Source organism: Spermophilus citellus (genome assembly GCF_964194105.1).
Source record: "Spermophilus citellus genome assembly, chromosome: 17".
In the NCBI taxonomy this organism is placed as follows: Eukaryota; Metazoa; Chordata; class Mammalia; order Rodentia; family Sciuridae; genus Spermophilus; species Spermophilus citellus.
The window spans coordinates 32,111,464-32,130,043 of record NC_138199.1 but is presented as its reverse complement, the minus strand read 5'-3'; the positions used below and the strand labels follow the sequence as shown (position 1 = coordinate 32,130,043).

Below are 18,580 nucleotides of genomic sequence, written 5' to 3'. Positions count from 1 at the left end.
AGAGAGAGGAAAAGGGAGCCATTTAAAAGGAAAGGGTCATGACCAAAGATAAGGGGGAAAGGAGGCGACCTGGCTGACTGCCTGTCTCACCGCCTACCGGCTGTGCACACAGAGTGCAGTGTAACGAGGTAATGCAGAAAACGAGGTTGACAGGTCAGGAAATGCACCCCAAATGCACTACTAAATGTCGGAGCTGGGACTTAAATTCAATGTGTCCAGCTCCAAAGTCCATTGTAGCAGGCCACAGTGCCTGGCTCTGGGTCAGCAAGCCCTCGTGTTCATTTTCTTCATCTTGTGTGCACCTAAGAACTGGGGTCCTGGGTGATTTGCATGCCTGTGCACACCATACCTGCAGGGCAACTGGGTGCGGAGACTTAGGGCAGTGCTCAGGTAGGCTGCTGTGTGGGCTGGAAGAAGGTCTCCAGGCCTCATCCAGTGCCCTGGCCACCTCGGCCCTGCTTTGTATATCCTGTCTTCCTACCTTGGGGCCTCCATCTGCCTTCTCAGGCATGTGCCCCACATGGCAAGGCTCACCGCCTTCTCCGGCATCACAGGACTGCTGGAGGGCAGCCAACACACTTTTTTTTTTTTTAGTTTCTTATTAAAATTTATTAGAAGAATCTAGAATTCAGCTACAGTGAGGATGCTTTCCCGCAAAAGTTACTATTAGAAATACAATTATGGAGCACATAGTATGGGGCCTCCCCTCCAGGAATACCTAGTTGGATGTCAATAATTAGGCTGTACAACTTTTTAGGAGGGGCAAGCTAGTTTCAAAACATTATTTATATGCATTAGTCTGGTTCTAGATGAACCATCTGGTCAGAATACTAAAATATGCTAAATAAAATATGCTTAGGCCACAGAAGCAGACCCAATAATTTAAGCAGTTCCCCTAAGTAGTGCCTGGGTCAGATTCAGAAATGAGGCTGGGGATATAGCTTAGTGGTGTAGTGCTTGCCTAGCATGGGTGAGACCCCAGGTTTGATCCCCAGCACACCCCCAAAAAAAAAAAAAAAAGGAAAAAGAAAAAAGAATTATATTTCCATCTTCCTTGGGCTACTAGCACAAAACCCTCTACAGTCTCCATGATTTTTACTATTATTGAAGTTATTTATTTTGGCCAAGTTTTTTGTTTAAGGTTTTATCTGTTCTGGTCAAGATTAACTGTAATGCAGGGTTAAAACCAGCTACTCTGGAGTCATGTATCCTTTTTCTAACCAGTGGAGGACCCAGAAGAAATGGATGGCAAGCTTTTTCAAAGGTCCACCTGGTAAGATTTTGGGGAGCCCACTCAAGTGGGAAAGACCAAGGAAGAACAAGGCTTCTATTAGCAGGATTATCAGGATAGCATTCTGGGCAATAATCAGCTCTGTTAATACGGTCTAAGAATACTTGGTAGCATTCATTTTCAACAAGTTCGGTTTGGTACAACCAATGGCCTAGTTCTAAACTAGGGAACCACTGCTGCCCACAATCAGGGCAATGTGAATTATCAGAGAACATCTGGACTTCAAAAGACAACACAAGAAGCAATGTAACAGCAAGAGGCAAATTGACAGAGAGAGACACCCAAATAAGTAGTCCCATTACAGGTTTGTTTAGCAATTTCTCAGTTCAACCAGCATTACTTGCAGAAGGTTCAATGTGGCTGGCACCTCAGTGCAATTCTTCAAGATTTTATTGTCTGGTGTTCACTCAGTTGCAGCTCAATCTCTGACCTCAGGGACCGATGCAGACTATGATGTTATCAGTCACTTACTAGCAGTGCAGATCTCAGAACAGCTCTTTCAAATCCCAGCTTCACAAGAAAAGAGAGGGCTCTAGTCTCAATTAGTTATTTTTTCTTGTGCGTTATCAGCCGGTGGTGGCGTCACACAGACACGAGGCTTACTCTGAGTAGCTGGTGCTGGCACCCTTGCAGTTGTAATACACGTACCCAAGTCTTCAGGCCTTGACACTTTACAGTGCTGCAGAGGAGGTAGGAAAACCTGGCAGATTCCTCTTAAGCGTGGATCTAATGAAGTCTGTCTTGGGAGGACCTTAATCTGGACCCAGTCACAGAAGTAGCTGATGCTGACTTGGATGGAGGGTCTGGGAATGCGTCACACACTTTGAGGGTTAAAATTCGACCACTATTGCCAGTCACAGTTGTACACGCCTGTTAATTCCAGCAACTCTGGGAAGCTGAGGCAGCAGGATCACAAGTTTGAGGCCAGCCTGGGCAACTTAGCAAGACCCAGGTCCAGCAGGGATCTGGGTGGGGAGCTGTCAGCGGCAGGGGAGACCGTCAAGTGTGCCTCCTGCTCCAGAGAAGCACCCTGCGGCCGCCGCGGCAGAACGGCTTCTGTCCCCGTCCACATGACCGCCACCTCTGCCGGGAGGCGCGAGAAATGCTGGGACAGGTAGTTCGCCAACACACTATTAACCAACCAACCTGTCACATCTATATGTACACAACCTGTCACATCTACATGTTACTCCCTCACAGGCCAGTCTCATGCTGGAGCTGGGGACCCCTTGTCTAACACCTGGGAGAGTCACCACACCTAGATCAGGCATCAACCAGTGAACTGAAAACCAAGGAAAAACCCCCCAAGTCAGTCAAGGGCAAAGGATACCCTCCCTCTGGTGATCTTCACTCACATCTCTCCTATTGGTGAAGGGCTTAGAATATGACCACCGGCTACTGTGATCATATTTTTTACAGCGTATCACAACAGGTCCCCCAGCTTCTGAGGTATTGAACAACACGTGTGGGGATGGGGGTTTGGTGCCACTTTGGGCTTGGTCTGAAGGCCCTCAGCCTGTCCTCAGCTGCTGCAGCAAATCTAACATCAGAAACTGTTGTCCAGCAGCAGGACCAGTGTCTGGTTATCTCCTCTGAAGAACATTCCCTCCTGGGCAGCCCATGTCTGACACCCGTCTAAGTCCTCAGCACCTAGTAAGACAGCACACAGCAGCGGCATGACCCATGCTTTGATGCTTTGGGAATATCAATTGAGAAGAGACAAGAGTTTTCACAAATTGATACATTTATTTCATTATTTGTCAGTCAGTTGTGTACATATAGATGTCACTTTAAGTTACATAATTGCAAGAACATGAACACATGCTAGCTCATCCCCCTGGCTGAGTGCCTGGGGAAAATTCAAATCCTTTTGTGGTTTCTCTACATTTTCTGATAGCTCCACCCACCCTGGCCACTTCCCCCTGGACCTACTCCCCTTCTCCCCTGCCCTCCCTTCCCTCCGTGAAGTGGCAAGGCAGGGAAGGGCCAGTGAAGACAGACTGCAGGCTCAAGCGGCCTGCCGGCCTGGCGTCTGCCACAGCTGCTTTGGTGTTCTTGCTGGTCTCAGGTAGTGTACACTTTGCCACTTTGAAGAAACTAAATTCCTTGAAGGCAAGGACCAGGGCCTCTTTGTCCCTGGCATGGAGGGACAGGGGACATGAAGAGCAGTATCTTGGTAGACTGCCGAGCATGAGTCACCCATGGGGGCTCTGAGGCTCCAAGCTGGGACAGGACAAGCTCACGAACAAATCACTAAGACGTGACACAGTGGGTGCTACAACAGAGATGTGCAGAGCACTATGGGAAGGGAAGGGGCCGCGCAGAACAGCTTCCTCAGAGGGACATTTATTGGCAGGTACCATATCCTACGTTAGGTACTTCAACTCCATCTTATTTAATCCTCCTCAAGGAGGAAACCAATCTTAAAGGCGAGTCACCAGAAAGGCTGCTGAGCTGGGCTTCAGATCCAGATCTGTCGGCTTCTCAAGCCTACTCGCTTTCCTCTGTGCAAGCGGCCAACTGTGGGGAGATCTGATGTGGGGCTCAGGGAATGGTAGAGAGACCTCCAGAATAAATGAATCACTTTCAGAGCAAAGTAAAATAATAAAAAAACAAAAATGAAAAACACACAAAACAAACAAAAAAACACCAAATTCTCCCCAAATTTCACATCGTGACTGGCTGGAAGAGCAAACATAAAGGATGCTGGAAACATGACCGTGGAGAGAAGAGCTGTCTGAGCGGATGTTAGCTTTTTCCTCCTGATTCTTGTTCTCTCAGCCAACAGGGCCAAAGAATATTCCAAAACTGCTGCTGTTGACTGGCTCCAGGAGAAGAGAGACCTCTGGATTTTAAACGTCTCTAGGACAGCTTCACTTTGGGCTCTGGAGTCTCAGTTTTGTTTTTTATACTGTAAGATAGAGAGATTAGAAGTGGGTGAGGGAAGCCAGTGGGGAGAGAACTCGGGAAATCTCAAACCCTAGTCACCTAGGTCTCCCCGCCTCCAGCAGGGGCTCCTCAGCAGTGGTGACACCCAGGCAGGAGACACTGGACAGTCCAATCTCTAGTTCATGCCTGGACCCTCTCTTTCATTTAACAGAAAAAGAAGCTGTTGGCCTTGGTTGGGGGCAAGGGGAGGCTCATAATAAAGAAACTGGTAACATTAGAAATGAACATGTGGTCACCCATACTTTGAATCTTGTTTGAGGAAGAAAATTCTCAGGATCTGAGAATTTCTCTGAGAGGAAGACTCTCAGAAATCATAGGATGATCCTCTGCCAATCACTGTTTAAAAAAATGGACCCTGAACCCCATATTTGGAGATTCTGAGTTGGAAGGATAGGGAGCTAGGGGCAAACTCCTTCTCTAGGTTGTTTTAACACCAACTACATTCCTGTCTCACTCCCTTCCTCCACCCAACAGATCCCTGAATGATTCCTCAATAATCCTGCCACAGTTTGAGTACCCTGGAGCCCCCAAACAGCTGTCCTCTTGGAGCCACCACAGCGCTGCTGCCAGCTCTGGCACCACTGCTTCCAAGGCTGTTCTCTCCCTTCGCCTAAGTCCCCATTCCAGCTCGTTCAGCACTTTTGGCAGAAATCTGCCTTTAAGGATTAAGGGTGAACCCCTCACCCAACCTTGCAGAAAATAAATGCAACCAGAAGAGGAGTAGCTGGTGGGGATGGCCTGAGCACTGGCCCTTCTCAGCTGTGGGGCGGGGGCGCCTCCTAGTGGTCACAGTTATCACTGCCCCATTCTCAGGCTGAGGTGGGAACCAAGCACTTACTTTGTTCATGATCCAGTCAGCATCTTCAATGGCTCTTTTAATAATCTGCTGGATTCTCTCAGGGTTGTCTTCATCTGAATGAACTCGGAAACTCTGGAAGTTTCAGCATAAAAAAAAAAGATGACTAGACAAAATTCACAGAGCCAGCAGCTTCAGAGCACCAGTCCTTGGCCAGATAACACTGCTGGCAGGATATACCCAGCATCTCTTAATCCTCTATGGTTATGATTATTCCACTTAGAGCTGAGGAAACAGGGGCTCAGAAATCCAAACGTGCTGCTAAGCAACAGCATTTGAATCCTAGTCTATTTGATTGCAAAGAGGACAATCCTGGCATCAGGGCAGATGCTTAAAGGACTGACCCCCTGGGCCGGGGGTTATCAGGGAGGCTATCAGGGCTAAAGGGAAACTTCAATCTCTCTGTTGAATTTGCTCCTCACTGAAGCTGCTTTCCTCAGAGTGAGACCTCCTCCTCCCTCACACCAGGAAGAGGGCTTCTCTCTGGAACAGCCAAGCAGGGACAGAAGGCAGTGGAGGAAGTGGCTTTGAAGAATCCAGCCAGGCCCAAGACAGAGCACAGGCTGATGTGGGCTTCAGACCAGTCTGAGATTTGGGTTCACTGGGGTGATTCTCAGGGCCCTTTAGAAAGAACTGGTACCTCCCTTCCCTGTCACTCCCAACCCCACACATCCCCCTTCTCTCTTGAGGAACCACCTCAACTCCCTCCTCTGGGAAGCCCTCCTGACTCCCCCAGATGGCTAACCACTCCCTTCTCTGTGTTCCCACAGCCTTCTGTTGCTACTTCTATTTTTTTTAACTTTTCATATTATACTTGTATGAATTCTAATTTTTAAATTTTTTATTTGGAAATGATTTATTACAGAAAGGTTGCAAAAAAAAAGTACGAAGAATTCCCTTCCACAATCACTAGTTGTTAACATTTTGCTATATTTGCTTTATTGTTCTCTCTTTGTATGTGTATTATAAGGTTTCCCTGGAAGGATTTAAAAGTATCTTGCAGACATTGTGCCCACAAACCCTAAGCACTTCAATGTGCATTTCTTAACAACAAGGGTGTTCTCTTATATAATCATAGTAATCAAATGCAGAAAATTTAACATTTACACTATTATCTAATGTACAACCCACATTCCAATTTCATGCACTGCTCCAATAATGTCCCTTACATTTTTTTCTGGTCCAGAATCCAATCTGGGATTATGAATTACATTTAGTTCTCACATCTCTTTAGTCTCCTTTAATCCAGGGCAGCTCTGCTTTTTTTGTGTTTCATGAAATTGACATTTTTTTGGGGGGGTGGGAGTTTGCCAGGGATTGAATTCAGGGACACTCAACTACTGAGCCACATCCCCAGCCCTATTTTGTATTTTACCTAGAGACAGGGTCTCACTGGGTCATTTAGTGCCTTGCTTTTGCTGAGATTAACTTTGAACTTGCAATCCTCCTGCCTCAACCTCCAGAGCCACTGGGATGACAGATGTGTGCCACCATGGCCAGCTAAGTTGACATTTTTGATGAGTACAGGCCAGTAGGTTGTCTGGTAGATGGTGGTTTGGGTTTACCTGATATTTTCCTGTGATTAAATTCAGGTTGTGTGCCATTGGTAAAATGACGTGGCCTACAATCTATTTCAATTACCCACTGAACTGCCCTATTCATATGCTGGAGCAGAGGTGATATGCTATGAGCAGCCTCGGCCTCCTGGACAGACACCAGAGAGGGGCTGTGTTGCTCAGCATTGTTTCCAGTTTCTCTTACCCAACTCCAACCCCCACCTGAAAGACTATCCTTCCCCTGGCCTGACTCCCTGCCAGACCCCCACATTAAAGGACCCCCCCGACCCAGTGCATCATGGCTCCCACCTGCCTGACAGCATGTTTGTAATGCTCTTGGATGCCCTTGGTTGGCAGCTGCCGGCAACAACGCAGCAAGTATCGGTAGAGCTGTCGTGGCTTCTGGATCAGCTCTGCCCCAGGTAGGGGGGCCATCCGCAAGACCCTCTGTTCTGGAAAACAAAAAGCATTCCTTCTTAGGTATCAAGTCAGATCTCTACATGGTTCTGGCCTCTTGGACCCAGCCCTTTGAGAAGCAGGCCTAAGGCAGCACAGAAGCCAGGTCCCCTTCTTGGCCCACTCCCATGGAGCCCACACCCTGGGCTGGGTCTCAACCCTGCTGAAGTCTCAGCCCACGAACAGTCCTGCAAGAATCATAAGCAAGCGTGGAGGGAGATACACAGTCTCATCATTGGTGTCTTTTTTCTGGAGTCCAACTTCAGGTGGCGGGTAAGTAGGTGGCACTGAGCAGAGGAGGGAAGATAAGCAAGAAGACTCTGAGTGGCAATCGGAGCAACCAGCTCTGATGCTAGCCCGGCATGTCCTAGTGATGGCACCAGGGAAGAGACTGGAGAAGCTACTCAAAGCACAGCCCTAGACCAGCAGCAATGGCATTACTCAGAAACTTGTCAGAAATACAGAGTCTGAGGCCAACCAGATTCCTTAGACCAATCTGCATGCTAACAAGATCCCAGCAGATTCATATGCACATTAAAGCTTGAAAAGCATGATTCTAGAAGGCTCTGTATGAAGAAGCAGCTGCACACGGAGTGACCAGGTGAAGTCAGAGCCTGGGCATATGACTTTACTTCACTGTGTGTTGAGTGCTGAGCACTTACCTGTTATATTCACTTACATGCAATTCATGCATACATTAAAAAACTAAGCACAGAAGTCTGGTAACTTGCCCAAGATCACAGCCGATAAAGGTAAAAACTGAGATTTCAACACTGGCAATCTAGCTCCAGAGCCCATGTTTAAAAAAAAAAAAACAGCTTTACTGAAGTGTTGTTGACGAACAGTCAAGCGCACACATTTAAAGGGTGCCATTCCATAAGTTTGACCTCAATGCATTCGAGAGATATCATCACCACAATCAAGAGTGAACATACCCATCATCCCCAGTTGCCTCATGCCTCTTTGTCATCCCTGTGGTCCTCACTTTCCCATCCCCAAGCAAATACTGATCTGCTTTCTATCACTGCAGGTTTGTTTGCATTTTCTATAGTCTGTATAAGTGGAATGATACTCCGTGCTCTTTTGGGTCTACAGAGCCCATATTCTTTTCTTTCTTTTTAATTTAAACTTGTTTTTTAATATATTAAACAAAAATTTTACAAATGTATAGAGTACCAGTGATATTTCAAAATGTGTATACATTTTGTAATGTTTAAATTGGGTTAAACATGTCTCCCTCTGCTGAGGGCCATTACCAAGTAGGAATGACGCATCGATTTCCTTGCCAGCGTACCCCATGTTAAATTTGCTGTGACCTTGCATGTGTGTTTGAGAAAGATGACCCTACTCAAGGACGAGGGTGGATCCAGGATTGGGGTGTATCCTGCAGTTTGAGGAAGTATAGTATCCCGGTCCTTGGGTTTAGGGCGTTCCCAGTTTAAGACCTTGGGTCTTAGGGAAGTTCGATGTTGAGGATTATTGCTGCTGGAAATAGGGCGTTCCTGCTACCTGAGCTCCCGTTGAGCTCTCGTGAGATTCAGAGAGCATTTTGGGAAAAAAGCCTCGTGTAGTAGGTGAATTGGGTGGCAGCAGAACTGGGATTGCCCCAGAGCGTGTGTGGAGGCCGGTGTGAGTTCGGGAATAAAGAATTGCTGTTTGAATCTACAAAGCTGTGTGGTGGCTCGTGATTCTGTGCCCAGCCAAGACTGCGGCATCCCTCCTCACTTATCATTTCTTTATGGTGAAAATATTCAAAATCCTTTCTTCTATAAGACCTATATTTTTAATCTTTGTATTATACATGTCCTCTCCAAAGAACCCACAACCCTAGCCTGAACTTTGTCTTTTTTTTTTAAGGAAACTATAAGCATATAAATGTTTTTAAATGGTAGATTCTAGAATGTAAGGACTAGTTAAACATTCATTAAGAGACTCCCAGCCCACAGCCATGTCCCTCCCTGTGCTCACTGCCCCATTGGCTCAGGCCTGAACTTCTGCCATAGAACTCTGCCTGGTGCCCCTGCCTCCCATGTCACTCCAGTCTCCTCCACACTGCCACCAAAGGAGCTCTGGAACCAGTATCCATTCAGCCACAGGAACATCTCCCAGATCCCAAAGCATCACCTGTCAGTACCTTTGTAGACGCAGTCTGCTGAGCTCTATGCTCCCTTTCCCATCTCCTCACTCAGCCTTCCAGATCCAGCTCTTTCCTCCAGGAAGTCCTTCCTGGCACTGTTCCTTCCTGGGGATAGGGGAATCACTCCATGGTTTGTGGAGCTACAGGGCCCTGGTCATAGTGCTGCTGCAGTACTTCCCACTGGGGAATTCATCTGTTGCCAGGCCAGTGGCTCCCTCTAGGTGACAGCCTGGCCCAGGTTCCAGTGCAGCCCCTCGCCCACAGCAGTCTTCACACACTGGTTGAGGTGAACTCCACGAGTCAACTATCTCCTTTGTACAGATTTTCCCTCTCTGAGAGACAGGCTCTCTGTGTTCCAGCTGAAGGAGCTAAACGACAGATTAAGTGAATGATACAAGTTTAAAGTAGTATAAAAAAGAGCAAGACAACCTTCTTATCCACACCCCAGCCAGAGAGAAGCAAATACTAAATCTATCAAATGTCCTTACACTAAGGAAAGAAAGTTATTAAGAAGTTCCTTCAGGGCTGGGGATGTGGCTCAAGCGGTAGCACGCTTGCCTGTGCAGCCTGGGTTCGATCCTCAGCACCATATGCAAACAAAGATGTTGTGTCCGCTGAAAACGGAAAAAAAAAAAAAAAAAAAAAAAGTTCCTTCACAGCCTCAGCAATTTAGTGAAGCCCTAAACAACTTAGTGAGACCCCTAAAAAAAGGGCTGGGTATGTGGCTCAGTGGTTAAGCAACCCTGGGTTCAATCCTTGGTCTCTTCAGAACATCACGGTTCAGAAGCTCCTTCATTCCCCTTCCAGCATGTTATCTTCCTGACAACAATACACATCTGTAATTCCTACTAGTTCCCTCTTGCTCTGTCTCTGAAATGGACAGTGGTTGTCTTCCCACCATCCCCTGGAATAGCTTTGTGTGCAACTCAGGATACATCCTTCCATAAGTCTCAGCCCTCCAGACCAATCAGGGCTTTGCATCCATGTGAGCTCAGGGATTGGTTCACAGATTGGTTCACAGCTGGAAGCTGATCCAATCAAAAGTAAATTCTTTTTTTTTTTTTTTTTTTTTAAGAGAGAGTGAGAGAGGAGAGAGAGGAGAGAGAGGGGGGAGAGAGAGAGAGAGAGAGAGAGAGAGAGAGAGAGAGAATTTTTTTAATGTTTATTTTTTTTTAGTTCTCAGCGGACACAACATCTTTGTTGGTATGTGGTGCTGAGGATCGAACTCGGGCTGCACGCATGCCAGGCGAGCGCGCTACCGCTTGAGCCACATCCCCAGCCCATCAAAAGTAAATTCTCACCATCTCTGAAAATGAGACTGAAAGGACTCCAGCTCTTTCCCACTAGTGTTGATCCTCTCAGGGAAGCCATCTTGCCTCCTACTGAACCCTGACACTGCAGCCTCACCACAGAAGGCAGAGCTGAGACCCTGAGAGAAACCAAGTCCAAAGAACTCATGTAAGCCCTAAAACCATCCACCTGAAGGCACCCCAGTCCTAGACCTCTCAATGATATGAGTCCTTTGCCAAAGCTGCTTGTGCTTGTTTAGTCACTTGCAATCCAAAGAGTCCTAAATGGATGACAGATTCTGACCTCCCAAATTCTGTTTCCATGATGTACTCAGTTGGTTCTAGCTGTAAGGAAGAGTCTAAAAAGGATAAGGTTCCTCAAGTTCCTTCTACTATGAATCAACATCAGTCTGACTAGCCACAGGTAAGCCCAAAAAACAGAGGGGACCCCATACAGTGTTGGTCAAGAACTTCAAGGGCAACCATAGAGGACATACAAACAGAGTCCCAAACATGATGGGCAGATTCCCCTGGCAGGCTTCCCCAAACTATATAAAGTGCTAATCAAATATTGTAAAATGCTAGTTGTGTAACAGATGGTTACCATCTGTAGTCCTCAAAATTAACATTTGGAAAGAGCACAACTTTGTTTCGTTTCTTAAAACCCAAGCAATACTTAGTAACCAACCCAGCAAGTATGGGCGGTAGATTATTTTCAGCTCAATTATAATACTTAGTCATTCTCAGTAATAACTAGTAGAGAATACATGTGTGGGTCCACTTAGAAGAACTAAATTAAAAATGTTTTAATTTAATTTAAAGTGTAGGCTTGTTATTAAGGGGCAATGAACTTCACAGCATCATTGCTAAAACAAGAGTCAAACCCTGTGACCCTAGAAATGCTTGCTTCTCTTCCCTGCCCTTTGGACTTGACCTTTGCTTCCCACCCAGGCTCCTTGCGTCTGTGATGGCATCTTCATTGCCCTGGCAACCAAACTAAAACCATCACAGAGTGAACTCACCTCCTCCTTCTCCCTCAATCTCCAATCCACTGGTTTCTAAGTCCTATCAAATTTTACCTCTAATTTTTCCTCAAATTTATCTCCTCCTCTTGGTTTAGACTCCATGTATGTATGTGTGTGTGTGTGTGTGTGTGTGTGTATGTGCACGCGCATATGTGTTGGTATTTCTGGGGATGGAACCAGAGCCTCACACATACTCAGCCAGCACTATGCGACTGAGCTACGCTCCCAGACCCCCTTTTTTGACACATGATCTCATTAAGTTGCCCAGGTTGGCCCTGAACTTGCAATCCTCCTGCCTCAGCCTCCCACACCCAGCTTTGGTTCAGACTTAAATCTCAACTGTGATAGTCCTCAAGCTGGTTTCCCAGCCTTCCAATCCATTTCTTTCATATATTCTCCACCCAACAGCCAGAGTGACTCTTTCTGAAACATAAATCTCAGGGTATCTTATCCCAAGGAACTTTAACCCTTAATATTCATTCCTACTCCTCATCATTCATGGCAACATTTTCCATAATGTAAGACAAACACCTGAAATTATTTTAAGCAGTATATGGATCACATTTTTTCGTTGTAAAGATTTTTATATTTATTTCTATATGTGATGAGAAAAAGCCACAATATCATAGATATTAGGCTTAATAATAGTTTTTAAAGGAATGGGCATACAATTGATTTTTTAAAATGTACCAAGCAAATAATAATGTGACTGAATAAAAATGTGATTGAAATGTGGATATGTCAGAAATCATAAAAGTGGAACTGAAGTTTGGAAAGCACTGGTTTACAGAATAAAATCCAGACTCCTTTCCATGGCCTGCAGGGTCCCTTTTGATCTGGGCCCTGCCCATCTCTCATCTGCACCTCAACACTTAGGCCTAATCCAAGCAAACTGAGCCTTAAATGGCACACTCCGTGACAGTGCACTGTTTTCCTATTTTGGTATCAGCACTGTCACAGAATACCTGGCATGAAGTAGAAGTATTAAGGGCTCTCCAGAGAAACACAACCAATTGAAGGGTATATGCATTTGTGTGTGTGTGTGTTTGTGTGTACGTGTGTGTGTGTGATTTGCTACAAGGAATTATAGAGACTAGCAAGTCTGAAATCTGCAGAGCTGACGTCATAGTTCTAGCACAAAGCCTAAAAGTTGCTGTACAACCAGGAAGGACCAGTGTCTCCATACAAAGGCCACCAAGCAAAAGGATTTTTCTTATTTGGGGAAGATTCAGACTTTTCATTCTAGTCAGGACTTCAATAGACTGAATGAGGTCCACTCATATTAAAGGGGGCAAACTGCCTGATCAAATCTACCAATTTAAATCCATAAATGCTTTCACAGACACCTAGAATAATGTTCAAATGTCTGGGTACCTCACAGCCCAGTCAAATTGACCCATATTATCCCTCCCCCAAAATGTCCCATATCTGTTTGCTGAACACTTCCCCCCACCCCGCCCCGGTGTCCTCCTATAATACTCCTCTGTTTCCTGCAGCTCTCAGTCTTCACTACTCAGCTCTGGGTCTGGCACTTCCTCCTGGGAGCCCTCACTCGTCCAGCACCTTGAACCATGTTCAGTGGGATGACCTCAAAAAGCCCTCATCACCCCACACTACTCTAACCCAGGCTCCAGTTCAGGCTCTGGCCTGGATTACTAGAAGGAGATCCACCTGCCCTCAGGGCCCCACCAGCCATCCTCCACGCGGTGATCACCGTGTTTAACTTCCCCACTGAAAATAGTCCCACAACTGGACATTAGAGGATGATGTGAATTATTATTAATCATTAATTTTCTTAGAAATAATAATGATGTTATGGTTATGTGTAGAATTCCCTTATTCTTAGGAGATGCAAGTGGGAATTATTTAGAGGTGATGTGTCATCAGATCTGCAACTTATTTTCAAATCGTTCAGCAAAAGCCAACACCAGGAAGAAGAGACAGAGTGAGAAAGATAAGGAAATATGGAGGCAGGCACAGGGGCGCACACCATCATCCCAGGGGCTCAGCAGGCTGAGGCAAGAGCTTCACAAGTTCAAAATCAGCCTCAGCAATTTAGCAAGGCCCTAAGCAAGTCTGCAAGACCCTGTCTCTAAATTTCAAAAAAATACAAAACAGGGGCTGGGCTACACCTCAGTGGTAGAGCACTTGCCTGGCACGTGTGGGGCACTGGGTTTGATCCTTAGCACTACATAGAGATAAATAAATAAAATAAAGATGTTATGTCCATCTACAACTAAAAATAAAAAAAAAACAAAACAAAACAAAGGCTGGGGATGTAAGTCACTGGTTAAGTGCCCCTGGGTTCAATCCCCAGTACAAAAAAAAAAAAAAAAAAGTGGCAAAATGTCAAGACTTCATTTGGGTGTGAGGGATGGACATTTTGCTATTATTTTAACTTCTATGCATTTTGAAAATGTTTGTAATAAAAAGTTATTTAAGAAACACCCTTGGCAGAGAGCCATTCCAGTTTTCCTTCCTCAACATGCTCCCTAGTGGCAGGGAACTCACAGGCACCCCATTTTCCTCCACTCAGGCTGCTGGGAAATCCTTCTGGTTCTGAGCTAAAGCCTGCCACCACACAATTCTACTCATTGGTCTCAGCTCTGCCCTCTGGGACTAACATCTTCCCTCACCTATCCCCAAGTCCAGTTTCTCTCTACCCAAAGTCAGCTACTACAGCCCCTTGTCATCGCTTTCTCAACATAATCATTGGGAAGGGAATGTCACCTCCCATAGCTTCTGCATCCCACTTGCCTCTTCTGGACATATGTCCCCCATTACTGACATCATCCTCAAACATACTGTCAGTGGGAAAGCAATAGTTGATTGTGTTCTGACCAATTCCGTCTGTGATGGCACTGTCACTGCCTTTGATCTAGGAATTCAAGGAATGCAGCCTAATCTGAGCTGCATTCTCTGCTCAGGCTTTCACGTGGCCCTGGCATCCACTTTAAAAGCAACTTTCCCCCATAAACTATTATGAAATCAGTTTCCCCATCTTGTATTTTATTAGTTCAGTCCAGAGTCACAATCTGCCATATAAGCTATTACCCAACTCTACTCAGCTCCATACCACAAAAGCAAAGAAACAACCACAGATGAGGTACAAGAAATCAGAAAGAGATTAACCCTACCTGCCATAAATGCCATTTATCTATGCAACATCAGTCAGAGCAGTTAGTGTATGTATAGCTCTGGACTCAGCCCTGGCCATAGAAATGAACAGTCTGACATACCTGGCTGTCCTACCCAATGGCAGGTCTTATTACCATTCAGGGAGCGATTAGTACACAGTTTGGATTCCAAATTTGTACCTTTCTCTTGCTTGGACTCTCCAAATACCTTCCATCTGATATCTCATTTAATTCTTTTTTTTATCTCATTTAATTCTCACAACAATATTATTGTATATATACCATTAGCTTCATTTTTGAGATGAGGAAACTGAGGCTCTGAAGGGTTAAGTAATTTGATAGAAGCCACACAGCTAGCTAGCTCATGGTAAGGTGAGGCATTGAACCTAAGTCTATTTGATTCCAAAGCTCATGCCCTTACTTGCTTCATGATACCACCTGCTGTGTCTATGTCAGCCATCCATAAAAATGCTAACCAGATCAAGGTAGAGGACCCTACAAAGAACTCTTTCAGGACTCCTGAAGGACCAGGTTCATGCATTTATTAAAGCACTTGACTGGACTATTATTCAGTACTTCTCAACCTCCTCCACAAAACCTTGTTCCACGCTTTAAAGAAACACAAGGACATCACCTACAGTGCCCCTGTCCCCACCTCTGCATGTAGATGAAAAAAAGTCAGACTGATGTCAATTACACAGATAAAGAAAGGGGACAACAAAGAAAATGCTAAGCATGAGCATGCATGCACACACACACAAACAACTACAAAATCCAAAGGAGACCATGACAAAATAAAGAGAAAGGGGAAAGGAAGCCACAAAGGAAATTTCCTGAGAGCCAAGTGTTATCCCTGACACAGATGTTCAGAAACAGGCCTCCAGCCCCCCACTGTTCTTTTCCTTAACCTGTGTCTGGACACAGGGCACCTAAAAGTAAGTGGGAAATATCATACATTAAAAAAAGAATGGCACTGCAGAAAATAACCAGAAATTATGCCCTGTTGAGTACTGATAAAAGCTAAATTTAAGCCTGCACAAGCCATTTTTAAATACGCAATTACTCTTCTTGATGGGGAAAGCTGAAAAAAAGGAATGGCTTTGCTCCCTGTCCCTATCCACTCCAGTGCTCCATTTCCCAAGCTACAAATGGGACAGCAATCTTGCTTCCTCCACTCCCTCTCCTGTGTAGTCAAGTTCTCAACCAATGCAGCCCTTGCCCCTCACTCCTACTGGCACTAGTTTGGATTCCAAATTTGTACCTTTCTCTTGCTTGGACTCTCCAAATACCTCCTAATCTGACTCTCTCCATCCAGTCCAATCTCCACAGTGCCACACAAGGACACTTGTTAAAAAATACATTGTCACTCCCTTTTCTTTAAAATCTCTGCAGGCAGTTCTTTAGCCATGCCCTCCTATCTGGAGGTCTGGTGGGTGACAGTGACGAATTCAAGAGTCCTAGGGGCCATCACCTGATGAATGGATAGATAAATGAGGTGCTTTCATATAATGGAATATTATTCTGCAATAAAAGAAACCAAGGACTGACAGATAACATAACATGGATGAAACCTGAGAGCATTCTGCTAGGTGAAAGAGGCCAGCCACAAGGGGCCACATAAAGTATGATACCACTGATATGAAATGATCAGAATAAGCAAATCTATACAGACAGAAAGAGTAGTGGTTAATCACAGCTGGGAGGAACAGGAAGAGATGGGGGGGTGGGAAGGCTAAAGGGGGTGATTTGGGGGGAATAATGGAAATTCCTAAAATTGATTATGGTGATAGATGTACGTTTCTGCTCACATTATAAGATACAGTAAATGAATGCACTTTAAATGGGCGAGGCATATGCGATATAATTTGTATCTCAAAAAAAAAAAAGCTTTTTTTTTAAACAACAGTAACAACAAAAAAGATTAATCCTAAAAGCTAAGGATTTTCGGCCACGGAGTCACTTGGAGTGACTTGCTCTGTAATGCAGAAATACTCAATCAAACCGCTAAGGTTGCTCTAGGTAATGGGGTGCTCCTGCAGATGGAGTGGGTGGTAGGGATTCCTTTTAAAAACGAGCAAACAGGCTGACCCCGAGGTTGGGCCGGGAGATCAGCATTTCAGCCATGGGCCGGGGTCCGGCTTTGCAGAGGCCTGGACACCCCCGGCTCCCCCCGGCCCCCGCACGCCCTCCCTCGCGCCACCGGCCTCCCCAGCTCCTCCGAGGCCGCCCGGGGCGAGGCCTGCGACTCAGCGGGTCCGGCTATCCCGGTGAACGAGGGCGCCCCAGCAGGGAAGGAGCGGCGCGAGTCGCCCCTAGGCTTCCCTCTGGTCCGAGGACGCCGGCGGCTTCCACTTCCCCAGCCCGCCCCCGCCGCCCCAGGTGGCTCGGGTCGCCGCTGCCCCCGCGCCCCCGCCCTCGGCCTGCGCGGCGCGGCTCACCAGCCTCCACTGGGGGACGCCAGCCCCGGACGCCGCCGTAGCGGCGGTGACGAGTGCGCCTGCGCCGCGGGAGCCAGCGCAGCACCGCCCCTACCGGGTGACTGCGCGTCGAGCGCCCTCTTCCGGCCGCGCGCGGGAGTCGGGGCCCTACTGGGTGCCGGTTCCCTGAAGCGACCCCACCCAGTTAAAAGAAGACAGCTGGCCCCACCAACAGCCCTCTTTACCTGTTCTTTCTGGCTCTTGCCTTCCAGGTTATAAACCTGGAAGACAAGCTCTCGTTCACCTTCATGAGTATGGATTGCGCTATAAAATACTTGGGATCTGAGAAAAGGCTTGCTGGAAGATTCTTCCTAAACCTCTCAGTGGATGATGACAGGAATTATGTTGGGATGGGAATCTGCGTTCATCAAATTCAGCCCCATAACACCTGTCAAAAGAATAAATATGACAGTAATAGGCATGCTTCCTTTCAGACCTATCTATAATTATAATTGAGGGAAAGAATGAAGAATTTAAACTCAGAGCTCCTGCCAGTATCATTCTTTGAAAATGAAATAATGTTGTTTCATTAAATAGGCTCTCCCCGTTCGCTAGTGTTTAAAGCCAAAGTGCTTCTCTGAATTGATTTAAATACAAGTTTTATATCCTGAAAGAAATAAAGATGTGTCTTTATCGTGAGACAAACGCTCTGTTCAATGATGCTGCTGAGCATCTCTGGGCTGTCTGAAAGGGAGTTAGATTGTCGGTGGATAATATTGCTTCTGTTCACGTCTCTCTTCTCTAGGGCTTTTTAAACCTATTTGTAATGAAAAGGCTGATTTTCTTACACAGACTCCATGTGTAGTTGCTTTAACAGAGCAATTTCTTATAATGTTGTCTTTTTTCTTTCCTCATCTTTTTTTTTTTCATTTTAAGGAAAATTTTGCTCACTGGTAGCACCTGGGAATCTATTTTTCTCCTCTTAGAATAAGAGAAGCAGGAGATGTTTCTTAACAGAACTGTTTTCTTAGACTTCCTCCCCTTTCCCCCCTTAACTCTCTTTAGAATTTTCATTTATTTATTTATTTATTTATTTATTTTTGGTTTCTCTCTTCACCTAACATACTAGACAGCCTCCAAATCAGTGGGGGGCTCCTCCCCTGAAATATTCAGATAATTGCCTCCATTTATTTTCAATATGTAGACTTGTACCAGATACATCTGAAAGATCCAATTGTGCCCTCATAAATCAGCCCTCTTATTTACACATGCATAATCAGGGGCACATCATTAGTGCATATCCAATCAATAAATCATTACGCTTTTAAGCCCCTTATTAGGAACAATCTGCAGTAACATCCTCAACTCCTGTGTTCAGCCTTAGGATCACTTAATATTTTTAACAAATTTCACAATCTGTTCCCTGGTCCCATCTCCCTTTTGTTCCTAGATCGCTGCGTTCCTGCC

At 45.8% G+C, this 18,580-nt stretch overlaps 2 protein-coding genes across 2 annotated transcripts; both read right to left on the bottom strand.

Moving 5' to 3' along the window:
• Window positions 1-607: 607 nt before the first annotated feature.
• On the bottom strand, window positions 608-2,586 carry LOC308636006 (torsin-1A-interacting protein 2-like). The gene has a single exon (XM_081270992.1). The coding sequence runs from the start codon at window positions 1,588-1,590 to the stop codon at window positions 1,111-1,113; it is 480 nt and encodes a 159-aa protein (XP_081127118.1). The 5' UTR covers window positions 1,591-2,586; the 3' UTR covers window positions 608-1,110.
• Window positions 2,587-3,017: 431 nt separating this feature from the next.
• LYRM9 (LYR motif containing 9) lies at window positions 3,018-17,200 on the bottom strand. The gene is made up of 4 exons (XM_081270993.1): window positions 17,135-17,200; window positions 6,962-7,104; window positions 5,079-5,171; window positions 3,018-4,202 (listed from the first exon to the last, which is right to left on the bottom strand). The coding sequence occupies exons 2-4, from the start codon at window positions 7,085-7,087 to the stop codon at window positions 4,185-4,187; spliced, it is 237 nt and encodes a 78-aa protein (XP_081127119.1). The 5' UTR covers window positions 7,088-7,104; window positions 17,135-17,200; the 3' UTR covers window positions 3,018-4,184.
• Between the last annotated feature and the right edge of the window lie 1,380 nt (window positions 17,201-18,580).